This window comes from Malaclemys terrapin, chromosome 4 (genome assembly GCF_027887155.1).
Source record: "Malaclemys terrapin pileata isolate rMalTer1 chromosome 4, rMalTer1.hap1, whole genome shotgun sequence".
NCBI lineage: Eukaryota > Metazoa > Chordata > Testudines > Emydidae > Malaclemys > Malaclemys terrapin.
This window is the reverse complement of record NC_071508.1, coordinates 124,855,350-124,877,869: the sequence shown is the minus strand read 5'-3', so window position 1 is coordinate 124,877,869 and position 22,520 is coordinate 124,855,350. Positions and strand designations below refer to the sequence as shown.

The following is a 22,520-nucleotide window of genomic DNA, read 5'->3' as shown; positions in this document are numbered from 1 at the left end:
GTGCATGGGGGAAGGTAGGACAGTGCCATGGAGGCAGTGCTGCCTTGTTTCTGCAGAAAGAAGACATTGGCACATGGAAGGTCCTTTCCTCATGTGGATCTTGGGACCAGAATCTGGCCCCAATGCCATTTTCTAATTAAATGCTCCATCCTGCAAGGTACTGAGCACTCTGTCCCCACCTCAGCCAAGCACCTAGGCACGAGCTTGACTAAGTGCATGAATAGTTTCATTGAACTCAGTGGAACGCCACACAGCCAAGTGATCTGATGGCAGGGTTAGAGCCTGAGAAACAAGCAGCAGGGCAGTCTTACAAGGGTAAAGAAAAAGAAGGGGAAAGGCTCTACATGTTAAATGAACAGTGGTTATAATTAAAACCGACTCAGAGAAGGTTTTAGGTTACATTTAAAAGTGGAGAAGGGATTGCTGAGATGATCATCAAAGGTGTGCAAGGTTCACACCCTAGGGTGTCACTGCAGCAATTGCTCCTTTGACTGCCAGCATACCTTAAATGTGGACTGAAAAAAGAATTCCTCGAACATCACACAGTCATGAAGGACAGAACATTCACCGGACAGCAGCTTAGAGGGAAGATGCATGACGTGATGGCCATCCGCGTCACACCTGAGCAAGCTGGTCAGGGAGAAGGAACAAAGAAGTGGTAACTATTACTAGGGTAACTATTACTAGGGTGGTTCCACCTAAGGCTACCTTGCTGTGCATCAGCACGATGGGTATTTGTGCTCTGCCACCAGGCTGAGGCTCAACAAGGTGTTGACAAATGGAGGAAAGGGCCACCCACCATGAGCTTGCCCTCCATTTCGCTAGTGGAACCAACATGGTAAGTGCTAGGAGAAGGAGTGTCAGTATCAGCTGATTTCATATCATGCCTTTTCTCCACAGTCATTGCACTTGGGCATCTTCTGAACAAATGACTGGTTACCCTCCTTGGCCTCAGGCAAGTGGTATTTTTCTTCTTCCAGCCAACCTACCAATGTTAATTCATTTACACATGCTGTTACACAACCCACTGTCCTAGAGAAGCCCTTTGTAACATAGCGGGGCATTGTGGCACCTGTACCTCAGTTTCCCCTTGGTCTTCTACAACTCCACTCAACTATCAATGCCTTCCAGGCTACTTCAGTGACTTCGGCCTCTGATAAATCACATTTAGTCCCACCTCTTCTGGGGTACCAATGTTCCCAGGCCTTACACTCAGGCCTGTAAATATTTCTTCCTCCTCTGTATCAGGACACAAAGCATTCCTTCTTCCTCTTGACTGCAGGGGTCCTGTACAGCCCTCTCAGTGGGGTCTGTGAACAGTCTTTTTCACTCCCTCCATAGCTCAAGGGGTCCACAAGAGGCCCAAGTAAACCCTAGGCCCTCTCATTGCTCTCTGGCCCTAGGCTCACTTAGGCTCCTTCCCCAGGCCCTTGCCAGAAGAAACCTAGCAGCCACACCTGTTTTCCCTCAGGTCTTCCAGTGAAAAGACTCCCTGCTCACCTCTGGATCTCTTCTTCAGCCATCCCTCAGGTAGGAGCATTCATTGTCCACTCCTCCCTAGTCAGCCTCCTACTGGTGAGCTTTCTTCCTTTTAAGGCCCACATCCTGCCCAGGTGTGGCAGGGTGGGGCTAACTGAATGAGACTGATTGGCTTTAGGTTTCCCAGGCCTTAAAGGTGCAGGTCACCCTGTCACCCATGCCTAGTTGTTTTCAGTCCACCTTCTCTTCTTTTAGACTCCACCTGGATCAATATTTATCTGCTCCTTGAGCAACTTGCTCTAAATGCCACCATGAGGTGTATGGCCACCATGGCACATACACTGGCCTTAAGCTGTCTAGGTAATGGGACTTTCCTTCATGTTCACATGCTATTTAGAGCAGTTCTTTCTCTATAGTAAATGTTTATGGAATACTGTGTGGGATTGTTTCACAAGTGCTTTTGTAATATATTGGAAGTTCTAAAGACTTGGGCTCCATAAATTCTAGTAGTCTTAAAATACGTTAACCACTGTAAAACCTCAGCAAGCACCCACTGTCATGTTTGCCCTATTCTGTTTATGCAGCAGCAGCTGCAGCAAAAGCAGGTAAAGTAGAAAATCTGCCTGCAGCTTTCCCCCAAAATAAATGAAACCCTCCAGGACCACATACTTTATATCAAAAATATACTGCAATTTCTTTTTTTCCTTTAAGTTTCAGAAACATATCCATATATGGTCTACTTGTCAAGGACAATAAATAATGATGTAATAGAAAGGTCAACCTTGTGTCATTTAGCTACAGGATGCTTGATGAAGCGAAGTTCTACAAATTAAAGCAACAAAGAAGAACTTTAGGATGGGTAAAAGTTTCTCCAGTGCATCTTCAAGCAGGAAATCTGAGATTCAGAACAACTTATATTTTGGCTGGTAATCCTTGATCATGGGGTGATCCAGAAATAAACTACAGGCTTCAAAGTGAGAGCATTTCAAAGCTGCCCTGCAGTAGATCGGCGCACCCAAGGAAAGGCAAGAGATGAATACTAAAGGGGATTTTCTGTACTGAGACTTACCCAAGGAGAGAACTCTTTGCAGCATTATTGTTTTGTTTCAGAAACCATCAGGTAATGCAACTATGCATGCTTTAAATTTACTTATCTTATGCAGAATCTATTAATTTGTTATGGTTTGTGAAAATACTTATTCCTATAATATTTTGTAAACTAACCAAGACTTTTTAAAAAATGCTTATCAGTTAAATTTAATTTGGAAATGTTTGGAAAGAATCATAGCTGCATGGTTTATTTACTTTTCCTTTACACGGAGAATGTGCACTTGGAATGTTTGCATGTCTTGTTTCTAAGGCACATGGAAAAATAGTTGCTGATGCTGTTATGACATATTTAAGGTACCGGAAAGTGCATGCAGTGTACCAGGTATAGAGTAAACTAGCAAAATGATATTAGCAAATGGTTCCCTTTATTTATATCTTTGGAGTTGTTATTGCAGTTAATTCTGTACTGATGGATCCAATCTGGTAAGAAATAAACCCTTTGCATCAAAGAGTTTGTGCAGAATCATGATTTGATGGCATTGTGAGATGTGCCAATCTTACTTCATAAACAGTTAGACATGTTCTGACAGCTGGGGCTGGAATGGATTTGTTTACTTGGAAAGTTCCATCTGGAAGCCTATAGTTGCTTTATTCAGCATCGTGCTATAACTTGACCGGCTTGCATCAACCGTTATTGCAAAAATATATTTAGCTGTTGTTGCTGCTGCTGTTGCTGCTCCTGACCTACATTATTTGTTTTCCCTCTAAACATGGTAATTCTGAATGTTTTCAAATGTAAAATATTTTCATTGTTTAAAAAGCCCACGATATTCTTAGTAGTAAACTGCCATAATTTCTTGGAAAATTGAAGAGGTTTGACTGGCAACTTACCCCAAAAAATTAAAAAAAAAAAAAAGCCAGATCCTCAACCGGTGTAAATCAGCGTAGCTCCATAGACTTTAACCCCATGTGAGGATCTGGCCCAAAACATGAAGATCTAAAGGCACAAGTTATAGCCTCGACCCTGCAAAAGACTGAAGCACATACGTAACTTTGCACATATGAGCAATCCTGTTAACTTCATATGTAAAGTTAAGTATGTATGGAAGTGTTTGCTGAATTGGGGCCTTAAAAACGAAGGGAAAAAGAAATAGTAAACCAAGCAAATCCCACTTAACTCTTTTTCATTTGGAGTCTCTTAATTTTGTTGTTGTTGTCGGTGTGATCAATGCCGTTTAATGAAGCATAAACCATAGAAACTGAAGTTCTGTATCTACCTACAAGTTGAGCAGGTGAAATCAATGCTAAGGCAAGATCCTCTCCACTGCTCCTTTAATGACTTCTTCATTATCCTTGACCTACTATCACCTTCTCTAACAGTAAGCTGCAATGCTGCTTCCCTGAGTCTTCTGAACAGGGACTGGCAGTCTGGATACATTATGTTTTATGGGAGGTGCGTTCAGAGGTGACCTGTTGTTTCATATAAATTGTCATATTTAGTCACTAATTGTACTGAACTGTGGTTCAAGAAGTTAATGACCAATTTTTTATTCCCTATACTAATATTATTTATTTGCATTGGGTAGTGGCTAGAGGACCCATTCTGGGATCAGGCCCCATTTTGCCAGCCACTGCACACACACACGACAAAAAGGAGGTCTCTGCTCCAAAGAGCAAACAGTCCGATAATAATAACGACAAATGTCCATGGTTTTTACCACAGAGGCAGATGGTGAGTCTTTACTCACATTGGTGAGCAGTTACTCACATGAGTAGCAACCTTGATTTCAGTGGGACTACTCATATGTAACTGCTCACTAATGCGAGGAAGGAAGTCATGACCTGGCCTACAATGTTAGCACTTCATTCCTTACCATGTACTTTTGTCTCTGTATACCCTTAACATATCCATGTACATTATGGGTCTAATCTTCTATGCCTTACTTAGGCAAACTTTCATTGAAGTCAATCCAACAAAAAGAAGAAGAATACTTAGCAAGGGGGAGCCTTGCCTATGCTGAAAGTGCAGGAGCAGACCCTATGTGGAGATGGCTGTGAATTCAAACCCAGGAGGATCTTGTTAGGCTGAGATATTAAATTGTAGCACAGTCAGCAAAATAGTACAATGTAAGAAGAGATCAGTAACACAGCAATTCAGAATAGAGGCAAAGGGTTTTGGTAATGAATAATGATGGGCAAAACACCTCAATGTTTAGGTTCTGTTCCTATCAGGTACGATAGGTTCAGTCTAACTGTGTGAGCAAAGGCTCTTGTGAGATTCCCAGTATTGCCTGGGAATTCAGGGGCTATTCAGAAGTTCAAATCCAAATAAAATGCAGTCATTTTAACAGTTAAACCAGTATTTTTAAACCTACAAGCAAGATTCATTTTCAATATGAGGAGACGGTTTGAGTTGATTCTTACTTTAACTAAACTGGTTCAACCATTCCTAGTCACAAAGAGTTTTGATGGCACTAATTTCCCTTGCAGTGGATGGGGAATATTCAGTTTATAGCATATTAATCCAGGGGGCATTCATAAGGTCATTTTGGTAGCTCACCACTAAATGAAGGCAGCTCAGCTACATACCAGAAAAGCATTGTGAGGGGGAACAGTAACTTACCAGCTCTTGTGCGGCAGTAGACTGCAGGTTGGCCGGGTGCTCCGGTCTGTCCAAAGAGAGAGGAAGGCATGCTTCTTGCCTCAGCAGACTTAGTTCAGATACACAATACACCTGCTGCCCAGTCTCAAAATGGAGCAGTTTTGTTTTCTATCTTTGGTGGATTCTTGCTTAACTAGTTCTCAGGAGAACTGTGTGTCCAGGCAGGATTTGGATGAAGGTTGTCATTTGCTGGTGCACAAAACAGGGAGACTGTTCCGAGGACAAGGCACACCATGGGAGCAGGCACATGGGACAAGATTTTCAAAACTGGGGATGCCTCAAAGTTAGGCAGGTTTGCAATTCCAGACACTCACTGAGGTGCCTACATAAGGACAATAGTAGTCTAACTTGAGGCACCTGTGCCTGAAACCCTTGGCCACAGACAGGAGCTTGAGAAGGGTGCAGAGGGGGCAGCAGATGGAAGGGGTGGGCCGGTTTGAGCAATGGGAGCCAGAGCGGAGGAAGAAGATAAGAGAGCAAAAGAGAGGAGGAGTGGAGTTATGCGGAGTGGAGTGAGTTATGCAGAGTGGAGTTATGCGGAGTGGAGTTATGCAGAGCCTTCTGGGTCCAAACCCTACCCATAGGCTGTGGACGCAGAAGTCCTCTGACACAGCTGAACTGGCATGATTCCACTACATGGGGAGATCAGCATGTCTGCACAGCAGATCATGCACACTCTTTGTGCCAGAGCTAACTTTCTGGGGGCAGGATGGCGACAGGCAGAATTTGGGGCAGGCTGGGGTTGGAACATCCAATGCTATGATGATTCTCGCAAAAGAGGCATGATATGGAGCCTATTCCAACCCTTATGCTGGAGTTGAATGGAAAAAAAGGATTCCTCCCCACCTCCCCCTCTGAAAGGCCCCAGCATCTAATCAAGTTACTTAGAGCTGGGCCGGGGTTACTTTGGGATTGTTCATAGTTATTTGTTTGTTTAGCAAGGACAATATAGCTCGTGTCTAGTGACGCAGGATTGAAAGCGCCTACTTGTTTGGTTATGATGACACCTCTGCTTTAGTATGCAGTTGTCCGGTGAAAATGTGACCTCGCTTTCAGAGCCCTGGATGTGCGTGAAAATAGAGACCTATTAGCAGAGAATGAGTGAGACTCAAATCTGAACTCTCATCGATAAGGAATCAGAATGTCACGACTTTCTGTTACTTCGAGCCTGTCTGAAAATCCCTAGAAGTCAGGAATTTGGCTTTGGCTCCCTCATCCTTGGTCCTGCGAGTTAGATGAGAGAAACATGACTTACTAGTAAAAAAACTCTCTCTATTTTGGGCCCCATACTATTTCTCTCTGCAGGATGAGTCAGCGGTTGGAGCCGCTGCCAACGCTGTTGTTTCTGCACTCGCTGGGACTCTTGTCATAATATTTAGATAAGGGGAGAGCACCGATATGGATTTTTTTGCAAGTGGGTGGGATTGCTTAAGAGAGAAAATAAGAGTCATCCCAAAATTCACGATCCCATATACCCCCCATTACACACTCTGCAGGTGATGAAACAAAAGAAGAAGGGGGAGAGGGACACTAAGAAATTACCTTCCTGTCTAGGTTGTATGAGGCTTTCGATCATACAGAATGCCATCCAGCTACTTTGCCATGTGCAGTCAAGACAACGCGGTCTCCATACATCCACAGCACACAGACACCAGCTGCCAAGCAAATACAGTGGATGATGGAGTGTAAAACAGCAGAGCAACATGTCAGGAGTTCAACCAGCCCAGGGGCAAAGAGAGCCATTGGGGAAGATCTGGGTCATGGTACTTGGCTTGTCTGTGGCACTAATGTCAAAGCATGGATAGGTGGCTGAGAAGGGAGGAAGGGCCACTGTGGCTCTGTTCCTGGAGCTATCAGCTGTTTGGTGGCTTGGCACAGATCCCTTGGCTGCATAGGGGTCGTAGCACTGGCCTAAGGCTGTCACTGCCTGCATGCCAGCTATCACTGAAGACAATAATCAAATATCAGCCTTGTGAGATCTGGCATAAAACAAGGTTGAAGAACTTCAAGCCTCCAACCTTTTACTTAGACAACTGTTGTGAGGTACAGCTTACATATTGTACCCCTTAATAGTCAAATTACCACTCCAGGCATGATCTAATACATACAACATTAAGGGTGACTCTCCACCCTTAATTTTCCCTCTTTTGCTTCTATGGTGCTTGGAGTCTGAGATCAGTGCAGGCAGTAATCACATGTGTTATATACCCCGTGGAACTTTGCATAGCAGGAGAAATGAGAATAAAGGTGAGTCCTTAAATCTACATTTCCTTGCTTTTGTAGGTTTTACTCAGGCTCTTACATTTTCTTTCAATGCTTCAAAGACAGTTCCACTGATTTTTTTTTTAATGGTAATCAGAGAAAACATCCTACCTCTCAATGGAAATATGAATGAAGACTATCTTCACAGGCTTTGACTCAACCCTCTACCACTGTAAAATCGAGCATCAGAGCTGTCTCCTCTGCCCTACAGACAACATCTGTAAAGGTAGTTTAGAGCAGTGGTAACATATTGTAGCTGGAACATGAGATACTCTAAGCTCCTGGGACCATAGTGATATGCCTGTGTGCCTGGCTCTGATGCACCACTGCTGCTCACGTTCCATGCATCTGTACTTGCCATAACCCCTACCAGAGGGTTATGTTCTCCACTAGCTGCAGTCTAGTGATCCAGAGATCGAAATGGAGAGTGCGCAGTTACACAGGAGGCTGGCAGAGTAGAGTTCTTAGTGTAGTAAACTGGCACAGACACCTAGGGTGATTGGGAATGAATGGTGGTCTAGAGCAACAAAAGGTTATATATCAGAGGGGTAGCCGTGTTAGTCTGTATCCACAAAAACAACAAGGAGTCCGGTGGCACCTTAAAAACTAACAAATATGTTAGTCTTTAAGGAGCCACCGGACTCCTCGTTGTTTTTTTAAAAGGTTATATGACTCTCTACAGAGTGTGCGTGAGAGAGAGAGACTCTGGGGTGGGGTGTGGAGGGCATTTTACAGTGAGCTTAGCGCAGTACAAATGCTACAGGTCTGTCAGTGCCTGACATCCCTCCCAAGAACCCAGGCTGTTCTCTTCTGTTAGACCTTGCTTTACAAATGTGACTCCTCACAGTCATTTTGAGCTAGCCTGTTATTTTGCTTATGGCGGTGTACAAAATACTTGGCAAATGTCGGTTGCAATCGGACAGCAAGGAGAGCACCTAAAAAGGGACGCAACGGTTGGGCTGAACAACTGACACATAACAGCCCTAATGAGAGGCCCTCATGGATCCTGCAGAGCTGATGGAGATCTGCACCAATGAGAGTCAGTCCAAGGAATAGGGACTCACTGGCTTTCCACTACCAGAAACTCTCTTTTGGCACAGTTGCACCTGGCTCTTGTTTCCCTATTAGAAACCCCATTGCTAGCAAAGTTATTTCCACTGGAGTAGCAGCATTAACCGGCTGTTTGCTTTTCCCCTTGTGCATTACTTCCTCTAAGGAGCCACCTCCCTGGGTCTCTCCCACTCCCTATAAGCTGCTTTTAAGCATCTTGGAAGGGTAGCAACCTGCCTTTAAGGATTAACCAACAGGGCAGCTGCTGCAAGCCCCTCAGATTTTTTTTTCTTTCTTTAAATGCAACCTCTCCTTATTTCTCCCAAAGAGGTGATTATCTAGGAGTCAGATTCACTCCTCCGCTAGTGCCAGAAAGAGGAATGCTGTCCCTGCTGCATGCTCCTTTCTTCCCCCTCCTCCAAATCCTATGGGAGACACACGGCCTGGTTTTAATGTTGAGGCTTAGTGCACATTTGAGGGAGGAAGGAGACAGGGCGGTAGACACACTGTGCAGCATGCTCCCATCCAAGTGGATGTGTGAAATGAACTTGGGCTCTTTGAAACCAATTCTCCACCAGTTGGCACCTTGTGTAATCTCATATACCGTACCTGCAGAGAGTGAATGCAAAGCAGGCATCAATCACTGCCATTCCAATTGGGTAGCATTTTACACCCTCTTTGCACACGTGTAAATGAGTGCACAAGGTGGGGGGCAGCAGAGAATCAGCCCTTGTGTCTGCACAGCCCTGAAAATCCGAGGATTTAGCACAGGCCAGGGGTGAGTGACCAACCGGAACATGGGCCTGCAGAAGTGCTGCTGTCAGGAGAGGGAGCAGACACACAGAAGTGAAACTGATAGTCTCTTTTTGCTGTTCAAGCTGAGCGCACTACAGAAAGTAACCTAATAGCGTAAAGGGTGAAAAGGGCCTGGCAGGCCAGATCCTCAGCTAACGGGATTAACTCCATTGAAATCAACAGTTATCTTGCTTTACACCATCTGGGGATCTGGCCAAGCAACTTCCATCTTCAATAAGCAAAGACAAGTAGGACAGTAACACAGAGCGGGACGTGTTAATGTTTTCTCTGATTCATTTTTAAACTGACAGTGTTCTCTTAACCCCTGGGGGGATTTCCACTACATCTTATTGCCCAGAAGTGCCCTAACCTGAAGGAAGCAGAAGAAAGTCTGCTTTACTCACTTGTAACTTCTCCCACTTAGCAAGAGATAAATTAGCTGGGTCCGCGAGGTGCAGTTATTATAAGAGGACTAAAAGAGAAAAAGAGAAATCAGGCCCATTACGTTTAAATGTCGCCTCCAGTGGATTCGCTAAAATGTGTTTTCTCCTCAACTGAAAATATGCTACAGACTCCTGGTCAGTATAAGTCAAGTTACAGATCTGACCCTGGACACAAGATGGTTGAACGTCGCTTCACATTTTCAAGATTTTGATTTTTACAGTTTCTTCTTATCCCCTGGTACTAGGCAGGCAGAAGATGGCTACAAAGATTACGGCCACAACAAACACCCAAAGAGAAACAATAGGTCATGAGGAGTACAGTCTGTACAGTAGCATGAGTGAAGACGAGCTTATTCAACTGGCCATAGAACAGAGCCTGACAGAGGATCCCTCGGGTCAGTCAGCTGCCCAGAGTCATCAGAAATCAGTCATGACAGCCCCAGGAGAGCCACCTACGTTGACGCGTCCTTGCTCTCATAATCCACCACACCAGATCAATCCTTGGCACAGGTGAGTGTATGAGTTGGGGCCTTCACAAAGCCCCATTGAAAAATGGCTTTCCAGACAGTTTTACAAAACTGCACGGAAACTCATTTAACAGATCAGCTTGTAATGAATTTACAATGGTCAGCTTCTGATCTCATTGCCGCTGGGGTAGCTCCACTGGAGTCAGCGGCGTTACTCTGGCATGACACCATTGTCAATTGGATTAGAACTTGGGCCCGAATGTCTGCTAAAAGTTGTGTATCTGTGCAAAACACTGGACCAGTCCTGCAACCTTTTCTTACCTAAAGAGTCCTCACTCAGGTGGCAGCCTCCTTGCTCCGCAGGGAACAGAGGGCTTTCCTGAGTTAGTTCTGTTCAGGTGAGGCTTCCAGGATTTTTATGAAAAAATGTGGAAAGGTTCTGATTTTTCCCCCCACACAAAAGAACCAAACTATGTATATAAAACACATGGCTATAAACACGACTGAGGTGTCACAAACATCACAGACACCCAGGTGCACCAGAGTAACTCCACATCTAGGCAGACCCCTCTTCCCACACAATGTCACGCTCAGTGCCGAAGCCTAAGCAGCCCACTGGGTTACAGGAACCTGCCATTTTCAAAAGCAAACATTTTTGATTTTCATTTTTAAAAATGAAAAATTCTCAAAAAAGATGGAAAAATTAATTTAAAAAAATGCTACAAAAAATCAAATAATCAAAAAATAAAAGGTGAATTTCACACCCTGCAAAAGAACAACAATTTTTATATATTTTGTGTATTTTTGACAGCTCTAATTGTAATCTTATGATGACCAATTTATTACAGGCCCCCAAACAATGTGATGGGTGTCATATATACACAGAGTGAAATCCTGGCAACATTTCCATTGATTTCAATGGGGCCAGGATTGTACCCACTGTGATTGTTGTAGTATTACAAGATCTGGTAGAGGTACTTCTGTATGGCGCCTGATATACGATCTGTTGTGGGGCCTGGTCATGTTGCTTAGCATAGGGTCTGAAATGGGGATCTGATATGGGGCAGGTTAAGGGCAGATCTGTCAGCTTTGGCCCTGTACTCCGAAGTGTCCCCTGCCACCTGCTGATTTTAGCACAGGATAGCATCTGCTGCCTTGCATACTGACTGGTGCTCTCCCACCTCTGCCTGAGCTCAGCAGTTTAGAGCTCCCGTGCTCTGCAAGGGCACAGCCTGCCCACCCTATAACTAGGCAGGTATGGAAGCCTGCAGGAAGGTTTGTGGCCCCAGGTTTTTAGCTGGCCTAGGACCTTGGTAGGGTAAGGTCCAGCATGAGGCCTGTTCCTGAATGCACAGTGCTAATGACCCTATTTCAACCCCTCACCAAACTTCTTCATCTGACTGTGCTCTCAGATCCTCCTTTCCTTGAGGTGAAGAATGTCATCTAGCTCTGTATCTTCCTCCTCTCTAGTGTGGGGAGGTTAACCTCAGTGTTGTCTTATATGGTCATTCAAATCCCCTGACACTTCCTCAGTGGGCCAAAAATAATCCAGAGCTGAGAGAGCAGCTGAGTTCTGCACAGAGCAAGCTGTGGCCATCTGCTTTCATTCAAAGCCCCGGCAGCAGGCTCCTTCTCTCTCTGTCCCTCTTTCTGCTCCTGCCTTTAGTAAGGGGCCTGAAAATGACCTGTTTCTCCTATTCAGAGTATTTCTCTTTATTTCATTCGTGCCATCGCTACTCCAGGTTGGCAGCCCAGACCGGAGGCCAAGCTCCAGGGTCATCTTGGGGGGTCAGACGAAGGTACGACGGCAGCCTGTTCATCACCCCCCAGCCTGTGTAAGTGTCTCTGTCTCACTGTGTCTTGCTCCAAATTAGCCTTGTTGTCTGTCTGCCCTCACTAGCCAGCTGGAGGCTTTTGGGTGGCGGGGGTTGTGGCGTTATGTGTGTCGGGAGGAATGCATAGAACTGCCTGAGGGAATCTTATTCATTTCCTCCCTCCTCCACCCTGCCTGCCCTCCCCTGCCTGCCCTCGAGCCCCCTACACACACTCAGTCACTCCTGGGCTATTCAGCCCTACAGACCCCCCGCACTCTACTGTATGTGTGCAGGCTTCTGTGGGTCCCTAGACAGCACTGAGATGGCAGGGGAGAGAGGAAAAGGGATGTGTGTGTTGTGGTTTATTTATACATGCTGGCTTCCATGTCGCAATCACAACTGAATCAGGCGGGTGTTATTTTTAACTGCATCTGTATGAAGTTCAGAGGTCGAGCCTGGGAAACAGGAACATAAACACATCAAGGGGCATCAAATCTGAGTGAAGAAGCCTGATCCTTGTCAGTGCGCTTGGTCAATGTCTTCAGGACAGCGTGAGTCTCATCTGGTCACTGTACAGGGCTCCTACGTGCAGGGGTACATGTCCTCTCTCACGCTCTCAAGAGGGGCCGTGACGTTCCTCCTCGCAGGCTGTGGCTCTTACCCCAAAGGGGAAGCTGCCATTGCAGGCTGGACTTCTTCCTTTTGAAAGAGCGTAAACGTGCTTGGCTGAGTACAGCTACTGTTGGGGGAAACTGCTGATAGGTTAGATAGAGAGATCAGACAGGGAAGATGAAACAGTGGGAGGGGACCAAACTGTGCCCATACTCCTGTGAAAGAGCTGGGGGGAGGGAGAACACCTGCATGGTGTCTGCATGTCCCAGGCACAATGCCTGGGAGGATGTGTCGAGGAGAGTGCACTGAGCACTCACTGCAGAAAGGGGCAACCTAAATTACCCTGCCCACCTGCTTGTGGGTGCTAGCAGGAATGTGACTGGGTATGTGTATGTGTGGGAGCCTTGGTCACACCCCCAGTTAAGCTGGCCAAACCCTTACAAACCCCCATACTCTCAGGGAGAGCCAGTAGCGTCATTCTGCCTGGGGCCTGAATGGAGTGCTGGGAAGAGAAGATGCTTCCTGCACCGTTTGTGCTCCTGCCCACCTGCTCTGGACTACTCAGAATAGACCCCCTCCCTAATCGCTCTTGCAGTGGGAATTCAGCCGCCTGCTACCTGCCTTAGAGATGCAGTAGCAGTTCACAAGATTCAGATGTTTTTTTAAAAAACCGCCCGCTTCCTCCCTGCTCCCGCTGCAGAAGTTGTCGTGTTTCTGACAGAATCCAAGCAGCAGAGTGTTTATTTTTTTATACTGACCAGCTGTGCTGCAGGCCAATCACACAAGGGCTCCAGTGTGACACTCGTTAAACATTCGGGCTGTAGCAGAGTCTGCTTGGCTAACGCAGCTAGGGCCTGGTCCAGCAAACCCATTACTCACACCAGTAGTTTTTATTCAAAGAACTACTCATGGGAATGAAGACTACTCACCTGGGTGAGGGGTTTTCAGGAAGGTGTCTTTAGGGATTTTCTAAAGAGCTAAGGGGCAGATTTTCAAGAGCTCAGATACCATATAGGTACTTTAAAAAGGACCAGTTTTTCCACAACTGTTCAGCTTTCAGCAGCTCCCATTGTGATTCCTACAGACAGATTTTCAAAGGAACTCAACATCCAACATTCTGAAAATCTGGCCACATATTTTGGTGCCGAAGCAGAAGCTGAGCATTTTTTAATACCTAGTCCTTCCTGTGTCATGTTTGGACTTTCATTGGGGTGGAGAGCTTTTCTCTTCCACTCCTTAATTCAATGGAGGTGAGTTCAGATCATTACACAAAGGTTCAGGTGTTGATCTGAATTACATCACTGACTTCTGAGAAACTAGACCAGCTATCTTCCCAGAATAGACTCTCTTGTGAGGTTCCCAGCACTTCCTGCTTTCCAGAAATACCACAAGAACAATCTCTCATGGTATTTCAGCATTTCTACTTCTGGGCTCATTTCTTGTACACAATTAAGCAAACTTGTTCAAACCTCAGAAAAGTTTGGTGCAGGTTAGGTGTGAGTTTGGAGAGAAGCATTGGAAAGAGGTTTCTGGACAGGTTTGACCATCCTGAGTTACCTTTTAGAGGAAAGCAGTATATGTGAGTAGAATCACATAGTCCTATAGAGCTAGTGTCCATTGCAGCTAGTGCACCCCAGAGCCATGTTTGCATAGGTGGGCCCTAGGCTTTCACAGTCATTCTTGGTTGATGCTGTAAAAAGCTTTACTGTAACGCTGCAAAATGTAATTGATTTTCAACATTGTTTTAAAGAGAGCTGGATCCTGTAGTGGAAGCAATCAAGGAAGGAGATGAAAGTGCCCTGCTCAATATGATGAAATCAGGGAAGAACCTTTCCGAACCTAATAAGGATGGATGGATACCACTGCACGAAGCTGCCTACTACGGCCAAGTAGGCTGCCTGAAAGTGTTGCAAAGAGGTTAGTAAAATAAAAACAACTGATTACAAATGGAAGAGAAACTAAAAATATCAGCCCCAAAGAAGAAAATATAACCACCCCCATGTTCTGTTCATGGCATACACACAGAGAGAGATAAATATTCTTGCTGAAAGGTTGCAGTGTAACTCTGCTTTATTTCTTAGATAACACACAAGAACCTAAAACCAGAGGGGGACACAGCAGGCTGTTCCCTGAAATAGAGTGGCACAGCTCACTCCACCTTACTGTAGGCCAGCTGGCTGCAGACTGAGTGCTGCCAGGCCCGGATCACACACTTTCCTACAGAGCCCCATAGACAGCAAGCAGGATCAGGAAAAATCCTGAAATTTAACGTGACAAGCTACAATTTTAACAGAGTTTTCAGTACATCACACCAACCTTTGTTCAGTTCCTTGCAAAAAGCCCCTTTACTCAAGCCTTGTGCATGTGTATGAATTTCACCCTATTTGAATAAGCAGCTTGCAGTCTGTACACAATAAATAACAGTTAAGATCTTAAGTGCTGAGAGATATCTGTGCTATTCTGGGCTGACGTTGGCCTGCCGCATATTATCAGGTTTCTTAGGGTATAAAATAATGGTCTGGATCAGTGGTGGGCTGGGCAACCTGCGGCCCATGGACCGCACGCGGCCCATCAGGGTAATCCACTGGTGGGCCGTGAGACAGTTTGTTTACATTGACTGTCCGCAGGCACAGCCGCCCGCACTTCCAGTGGCTGCGGTTCACCATTCCCGGCCAATGGGAGCTGTGGGAAGCGGCAGCCAGCACATCCCTGTGGTCCATGCCGCTTCCTGCAGTTCCCATTTACACCTCAGCTGGTGTAAATCAATGTAACTCCAGAGAAGTCAGAGGAGCTACACCAATATACTCCAGCTGAAGATCTGGCCTGGCCTCTGTTTGCTAATAGTTAATAATGGGCTGCTGGTTTACTTTTGGTTTTGAGTTCCCATTGAAGAGCAGTTGCTCAATTGCTTTTCGAATCACCAGTAGCTATAGTCAACCTACATTTCTAACATTTTAACCTAATTTAGTGTCCAATTTATTGTTCTGTAACCTATTTTATAGTCAACCTACAGGATGATCTCAACCTACTTTGACTTTGTTTATTTGGGGGGAGGGGAAGGGACCCTGAAATATTTTGAAGAGTTAAAGTGCCTCAAAAAAGAAAATGCAGTGCACAGATTTTGGGCATCACAACACATAGATCCAAACACTGGGCTCCAAGATGTCAAAGCAAATGGCATGCTGGCTGCATACCCACGGTCAGCAGGAGCACTGCTCTGGGGTGCACTGGCTTATGCTCTAACCCCTCCAATTTATTTCTATTTCATCCAATAAAAGACACTGTCAGCACTGGCAGATACAGGTTGCACCTTTCTGATCCTCATGCAGACTCCCGTCCTCTGCCTCCCCTTCCACTGAAGACAGCATCATCACCCTTCCCCCAGCTTTCCAGTGGGATATGGCAGCTTTACATTGTGGCTGGGACTTCACAGGAGCCTCACCAGCAGAGTATGCCCAAGGGCTGCCCTGAGTCACCCTGTTCTCAGGGAACACGCTGGTCACATCTTGGTCCTAGCCAGTGCCAGTCACCTTTGCAGCTTGTGCTGATTGCTTATGAGCCCCTCAGTGAGAGGAGCTGGATTACAGACACTCTATGCAGTAGCATGGCAAATTTTCCACCCCTCTGGGTCCTGGATTACCCCAGCAGAGATGGGCTAGAGATGGGCCTGAGTCATGATGTTTACATCCAGATTTGGCTCCATAGCCAAACTTCCCCCAAAGCTCAGGGGTGTTCAGATTTGGTGTTTCACTTTATCCCACGTACAGGCAGGCCCAGGTCCAAGTCCTGAACTTTGAATCCTCATCTGTACCTGATCTGCACTTCGGGGGCTCGGTTGTTGAGTTCTGCTTCAGATCCATTGCTAACATGTTGGTTAATTTCTCCATCAGTGCGATAAGGTGCCTCTTACTGATAACCGGAAAATGCATCACCTCTAAGGCTGAGTGTTAGCCAGCATGTATTGCTATGACTGTCTAAATGCAGGCCAGCTGTATAGATGAAAGCAATTTAATGTGTCAGCAAACTCACTGATGCAATTTTTACTGCAGCATTGATTTCTGATGCCATATTTACTGCAATGTTAATATCTGGAGTGATATGTAACGTCAAGTGATTTTATTTTCCTCTTTTTAAAAATGTTTTTTATCAGAGAGTTTTTGGTGGTTTTGCAGAGAATCCTGGAATCTGATCTGGATGGCATGGCAAAGCTATCTCTTGGGTAATTTCCTAGCATTTGGTGTTTCATGTTTGAAATCATCATAGGAATGTAGGGCTGGAAGGGACCTCAAGTCACCTAGTCCATCCTCACCACACTGAGACAGGACCAAGTATACTTAGATCATCCCTGCCCCAAAATGATTAGCAACAGCGTTCACAGTCTCAGAGTTAGACAACATGTGCTATATGCCTTACTAACTATGAACAATGACATCTCATTAGCATACCCTGGAACCACTGATCAGCGTACACTTCAGGAAGAGACAGCGCTGTACATAGCAACAAGCAGGGGAAACCTGGACTGTCTACTTTCTTTGCTGCAAGCCGGGGCTGAACCTGATATTACAAACAAGTCCAGGGAGACTCCACTCTATAAAGGTAAATGGCCTGATTTTCAGAGATGCTGAGCCCCCTAGATTTCAACTGAAGTGGCAGGTGCTCAGCACCTCCGAAGATCAAGCCCATGTTGTTTCTATATGAGTTTGTATGTGTCTTTTTAAATACAAAATTCAAAGCACCTATTAGATATCAGCGCAAAAATAACCGAGAAGATGTCAGTCATTCACTTATAGTGTGGGCAAAGGCACAAATGTACAGGCTTTGTGTTGAGAACACTTTATTCAGCAAAACCACACAAAATCCATGGAATCAGAGTTTGGAGAAGGAAAAGTTCTCTTAGGTCATCAGGTCCATCTCCCTGTGAATGGATGGTTCCCCACGGCACTTTCTGTAGTGCTCTGTCTAGTGCCCCTGGTACTCTTTCTAGTGCTCTGGCTAGCCTAGTCTTAAATGTATAGGCTCAGATTTTACAAAGTGGCCACTCTCTTTGAGTGCCTGGATTTATGGACACCCAACTTGACACTGGATTTTGAAACTCTGACCCAAAATAGGCTACCAGATTTAAGGGACTGTTTCACTTTTCAATAAATATAAAAGATGGGCCAAAACATAGCATATGGAAGCACACCCAGCCTGGGAAAACTGTTACAAAAATTTACTAGCCTCAACACAAAATCTGCTTGCCCACAGGTGGCAGTGTATTACCCAGGCAGTGTATTACCTATTTCTTGGTGGGTCCCTTTAAATTTCCTGGCACCAGCTTCGCTGGGCATGTTTGCCAAAGTCTTTCAAAGTCAAAATGATCTTAAACTCAAACTTTGATAACCAACAGATTTCTTCCCAGTGCTCCTCCTGGCTGGAAGCATTTCTCACTTCTCTTCCAAGGTCTGGCAAGGAGAACTCAGGTCACTCCTGCTCCTTCTGGGAGTGGAGTTGAAGGATTACTAGCAGAACAATCTTTCCCTCTGCCTTATGTGATGCCCTTCTTCCAGGGTTTTATTTTAACTGGTTGGAGGCTTGATTGGGAGAGAAAGGAGCATTGCCCAACCCTTCATTACAAGGCTCCTTAAAAAGACAGTCATATCTTCTCATATCTTACCTCAGGACCTCTTTCACTCTGCCCACATCTGTCCCTGCTGCTCCCAGGGTTTTTATGCAGTTGAAGCTACTTGGAATGGGGTAGCCTGGATCTTTCCCCTCCCCAATTCCTCTTTCCTTAAAGGGCCAGCATACCCTGTTACACTCATCCTCTACCATGATGATAAAAAAATTACTTACCTTTTGGAATGTGGGTGAGCTGAATTTTGCAAAGCTGCCATGGATAGATAATTGCTGTAATGTCAGGTCAGATAGTCCACTCTCAATGCATGTGAATGACATGCATTAATGATAGTGGGAGCTGTACCCACTCATCAAGGAAAGAATCAACCCACAGGAGAAATGATGGCATCATGAAGAATTATACTTTGGCTTACAAAGACATTGCCATTGTACTGTCCTAGCCCATATCAACATGTGATGTACAATACATTATGGCCAGAGCTTGGAAAAGTGGCCTGTGATCATAGGCACTGACTCCATGAGTGCTCCAGGGCTGGAGCACCCATAGGAAAAATGAGTGGGTCCTTAAAACCCACCAGCAGCCATCTCCCCCCACCTCAGTGCCTCCCGGATGCCGGCGGCCCCACCAATCAACTTCTTCCCCTCCCTCCCAGCGCCTTTGCCCACCAGGGATCAGCTGTTCCACGGCATGCAGGAGGCGCTGGGAAGGAGAGGGAAGAGCGGAAATGGGACGCGCTCCAGGGAGGGGATGGAACTGAGTGGGAAGAAGCAGGGCAGGGGCGGAGTGGGGGCAGGAAGAAGCAGGGTGGGGGTGGAGGCTTGAGGGAAGGGGTGGCGTGGGAGCGGGGTCAGGGGAGGACTGGGGTTGAGCACCCCCGGGGCAAAGAAGAAGCAAGCGTCTGTGCCTGTGATTCTAGGTACCTCAGGTTCTAGCGTGTTGTAATGGGCACCCAGAACTGCGGCACCCAGAGTTAGTGGCCTCTTGAAAAGTTTGGCCTAAATGACCTGCCTTTTGTTAAAACAGCCTGTGAACGCAAAAACATCGAAGCTGTAAGGATGCTGGTGCAGTACAATGCCGATGCAAACCACCGGTGCAATCGGGGATGGACTGCTCTCCATGAGGCCGTTTCTCGGAATGACATAGAAATAATTGATATCCTGATCAAAGGGGGAGCCAAGATTGAAAGCAAGAACACCTATGGGATCACCTCTTTATTTGTAGCTGCCGAGGGTGGGCAGTTAGATGCTTTGCGATACCTTGCCAAGTGTGGTGAGTACAGTGGTGCTGTTCATTTGTCTTATATATTATGGCCTAAATATTCAAAAGTATCCACTAATTTTGGTTGGCTCAGTTTTTCAGTAACCAACTGGAGACAAGGCCTAGTTTTCAGAGGTGGTGAACACCTGTTGTTCCCTGAAAGCTTCTAGCAAGAACAGTCCACATGGGTTTAGAATACAGGTGCACAATGATTGTGCTTCTTCAGTATCAATGGTCACTCAATTTAGAAGCAATTTGGTGCCCTTACTTTGTGCAGCAATGATAACACAAAAGTTTTCATGACTGTCACTGTACATGTGTATCCTAAAAATCCAGTGACAGAAGAATAAGTCACAGACAGGGAAAGATAAGAATAAGGTCAGAGTTAAATGTTAGCCAAGCATGGTCTGCTCATGAATATTCAGTAAGATATGACTTGGGCAAAACTAATTCTCCTCAAATATTGTATCACTTTGTCCTGTTTCCCATAATGTTGAAGGTTCACAGTATGCAGTGCTGTTGTAGCCATGTCAGGATATTGCAGAGACAAGGTGGGTGAGGTAATATCTTTTATTGGATCAACTTCTAAAGTAAAATAAATAGATATTACCTCATCCACCTTGCCTCTCAGAAGGTCACAGGGAAGATATTCCAGAAGCAATTTTTTTCCATGGTCGAGGGACTCCCTCTTGTGGCGTAGGGTAGTTCACTGAGGCTCTATTAGCAAAAACAACAAGGAGTCCTTGTGGCACCTTAGAGACTAACACATTTATTTAGGCATAAGCTTTCGTGGGCTATAACCCACTTCATCAGATGCTTGGAGTGGAAAATACAAGAGCAGGTATAAATACATGAAAGGATGGGATTTGCCTTACCAAGTGTGAGGGCAGTCTAACAAGACAATTCAATTAACAGCAGGATACCAAGGAAGGAAAAATAACTTTTGAAGTGGTAATGAGCGTGGCCCATTTCAGACAGTTGACAAGAAGATGTGAGTAACAGTAGGGGGAAATTAGTATTGGGGAAATTAGGTTTAGGCTTTGTAATGACCCAACCACTTCCAGTCTTTATTCAGGCCTAATCTGATGGTTTCCAGTTTGCAAATTAATTCCAGTTCTGCAGTTTCACATTGGAGTCTGTTTTTGAAGTTTTTTTGTTGAAGAATTGCCACTCTTAGGTCTGTTATTGAGTGACCAGAGAGACTGAAGTGTTCTCCTACTGCATTTTTGAATGTTATGAATCCTGATGTCAGATTTGTGTCCATTTATTCTTGTAGCTTTTAGCCATAGCCCTTGAGTAGGAGTTATGGAGCCACAGGTCTCCAGTGGGAGCAGTGAGGGGCACAAAGCCTCCTAGAGCTCCTCATCGTGCAGAGAAAGTGCAGCACTGTCCATCTGTAGGAGGGTGCAGCGTACACTCCCTTTCTCGGACAGCCAGCTCTGTTGGCTGATGAGGTGGTAGAAGGGACCTTAGCTTGGTTTCTTCCCTCCCTATCCCTTTTCAAGTGGCTTGTGCTCCAGAGGGCAAGGATCAGTCTTTGAAATCTATGTGATTTTTGTCCAACCCTTTAGCAAGGGGCACAGAGGGGAGAAGACTTCTTGTACCTTCCACACTTGTACACCTGCATTGGGGCTGGTTACCTCATTATCCCCATTTTACAGAAGGAGATACCATACTCACCATTCCCACCTCATAGGGGCACCAGGAGGATTAATGAGGAGGTGTTTGTAAATCACTTTGCGGTTGAAAAGCACTAAATAAGTTTATTAGTGTTAGGGGGGGGGGGGGAGGATTTTAGAGTCCCTAGGTAAGGCCAAATCCTGCTCTCATTACTCATGTAAAGGAGTTAGTCCCTTGGAAGTTATCAAGTCTATTGTTGTGAGTAAGGCAAGCAGGATATGGCCCAGGAAGAATGTATTTCTTAGTCAGTCAGAGGAAGAATAAGAATATTTTGATTCTCATAATGAGTCAAGAAGTCACATCTCATATTACTTCCGCCCCAGAAAGGCCTTTTAGAATCCAGCTCTCTCCTGTAGTCCCATGAGTCTTTGTGCTCACTTCTTCTCAGGTGGGTTCATAACCTTAAAATCTCTCTTACGCATGCACCAGAGCAGATTCCTGGCATGTCCTGATGCATGTAAAACCAACCCTTTGGCTTCACCACCCCTTACAAAGAAATGATAGGTTGGCCCCAGCAAATAAAGGGAGACCATGTCATTAATTTCCAGTGCGAACAACAAATTTTATGTAGTTTATCAAATAATAATGAGCCAGATCCTCAGCTGGTATAAATTGGTAAGGCAGCATTTAAGTTAATGGAGTTACAATGATTTACACCAGCTGGGAATCAGACAATATGTGGTGGGCCTGATTCTCATTTACACTAAGGCCACTTACACCACTTTTGTCATGTAAAAGCACCTTAGAAGTGGATGCAAATATAATTTACTCCCACTCTGTCTCCTTTACACAGCCTCCTTCAATGAGAATAAGTAAATGGGTAAATGAGAATCAGGCCCAACATATAGAAATATATTGATGACATAAGAACTAAACCACAATGAAGATAAGAAAAATCTCTAAAGAAAGATATGTGGTTGTAAAAATATAGACTGCAGTTATGGCTGATAGAGAACAAAAAAATATTGCTTGCTTTCCAGTTCACATTTTTCACAAGTCAGCTTTATGTGACATTGAAAACTAACCAGTTACTCCATCGTGCTTTAAACACTGATTTGAATATGATTTGTGGTTCAACTCAATTACATGTTAGTATGCCCTTAAAGTTCAATTTTGAGGAAAATCCAATAAAACTGCCCAATATTTTCAAGCCATAAAAGACCTGCTGAGAACCTCAGTAATAATATAATTGTTTTTTTACAATAAACAATGTTTGCCATAAATAAAAAAGAAAGATTTCATTTATTTCTCATTAAGAAAGTAGCCCTGTTTTGTGTTTTGTCATTGAAATTCTCCTGGTGTTTCGAGCTACAGTATCTTTAAATTGCC

The 22,520-nt window shown here is 45.0% G+C and overlaps 2 protein-coding genes across 4 annotated transcripts in view; one reads left to right on the top strand and one right to left on the bottom strand.

The window, feature by feature from the left end:
• CCDC197 (coiled-coil domain containing 197) overlaps positions 1–5,732 on the bottom strand; it is a 47,172-nt gene extending 41,440 nt beyond the window's left edge. For 2 of the 3 annotated variants that reach the window (XM_054026328.1, XM_054026330.1), the window contains exon 1: positions 5,153–5,732. The gene's annotated coding sequence lies outside the window, so the exon portion shown is untranslated. Of the gene's footprint in view, positions 1–503; positions 631–5,152 lie in introns of all 3 variants that reach the window. The other variant, XM_054026329.1, reaches the window with a different exon arrangement.
• ASB2 (ankyrin repeat and SOCS box containing 2) overlaps positions 2,302–22,520 on the top strand; it is a 36,706-nt gene continuing 16,487 nt past the window's right edge. Inside the window, exons 1-6 of the mRNA XM_054026327.1 lie at positions 2,302–2,599; positions 9,987–10,251; positions 11,951–12,043; positions 14,385–14,551; positions 17,075–17,230; positions 19,278–19,523. Coding sequence (XP_053882302.1) covers positions 9,998–10,251; positions 11,951–12,043; positions 14,385–14,551; positions 17,075–17,230; positions 19,278–19,523 — 916 coding nt within the window. The 5' untranslated portion in view covers positions 2,302–2,599; positions 9,987–9,997. The remainder of the gene's footprint in view (positions 2,600–9,986; positions 10,252–11,950; positions 12,044–14,384; positions 14,552–17,074; positions 17,231–19,277; positions 19,524–22,520) is intronic.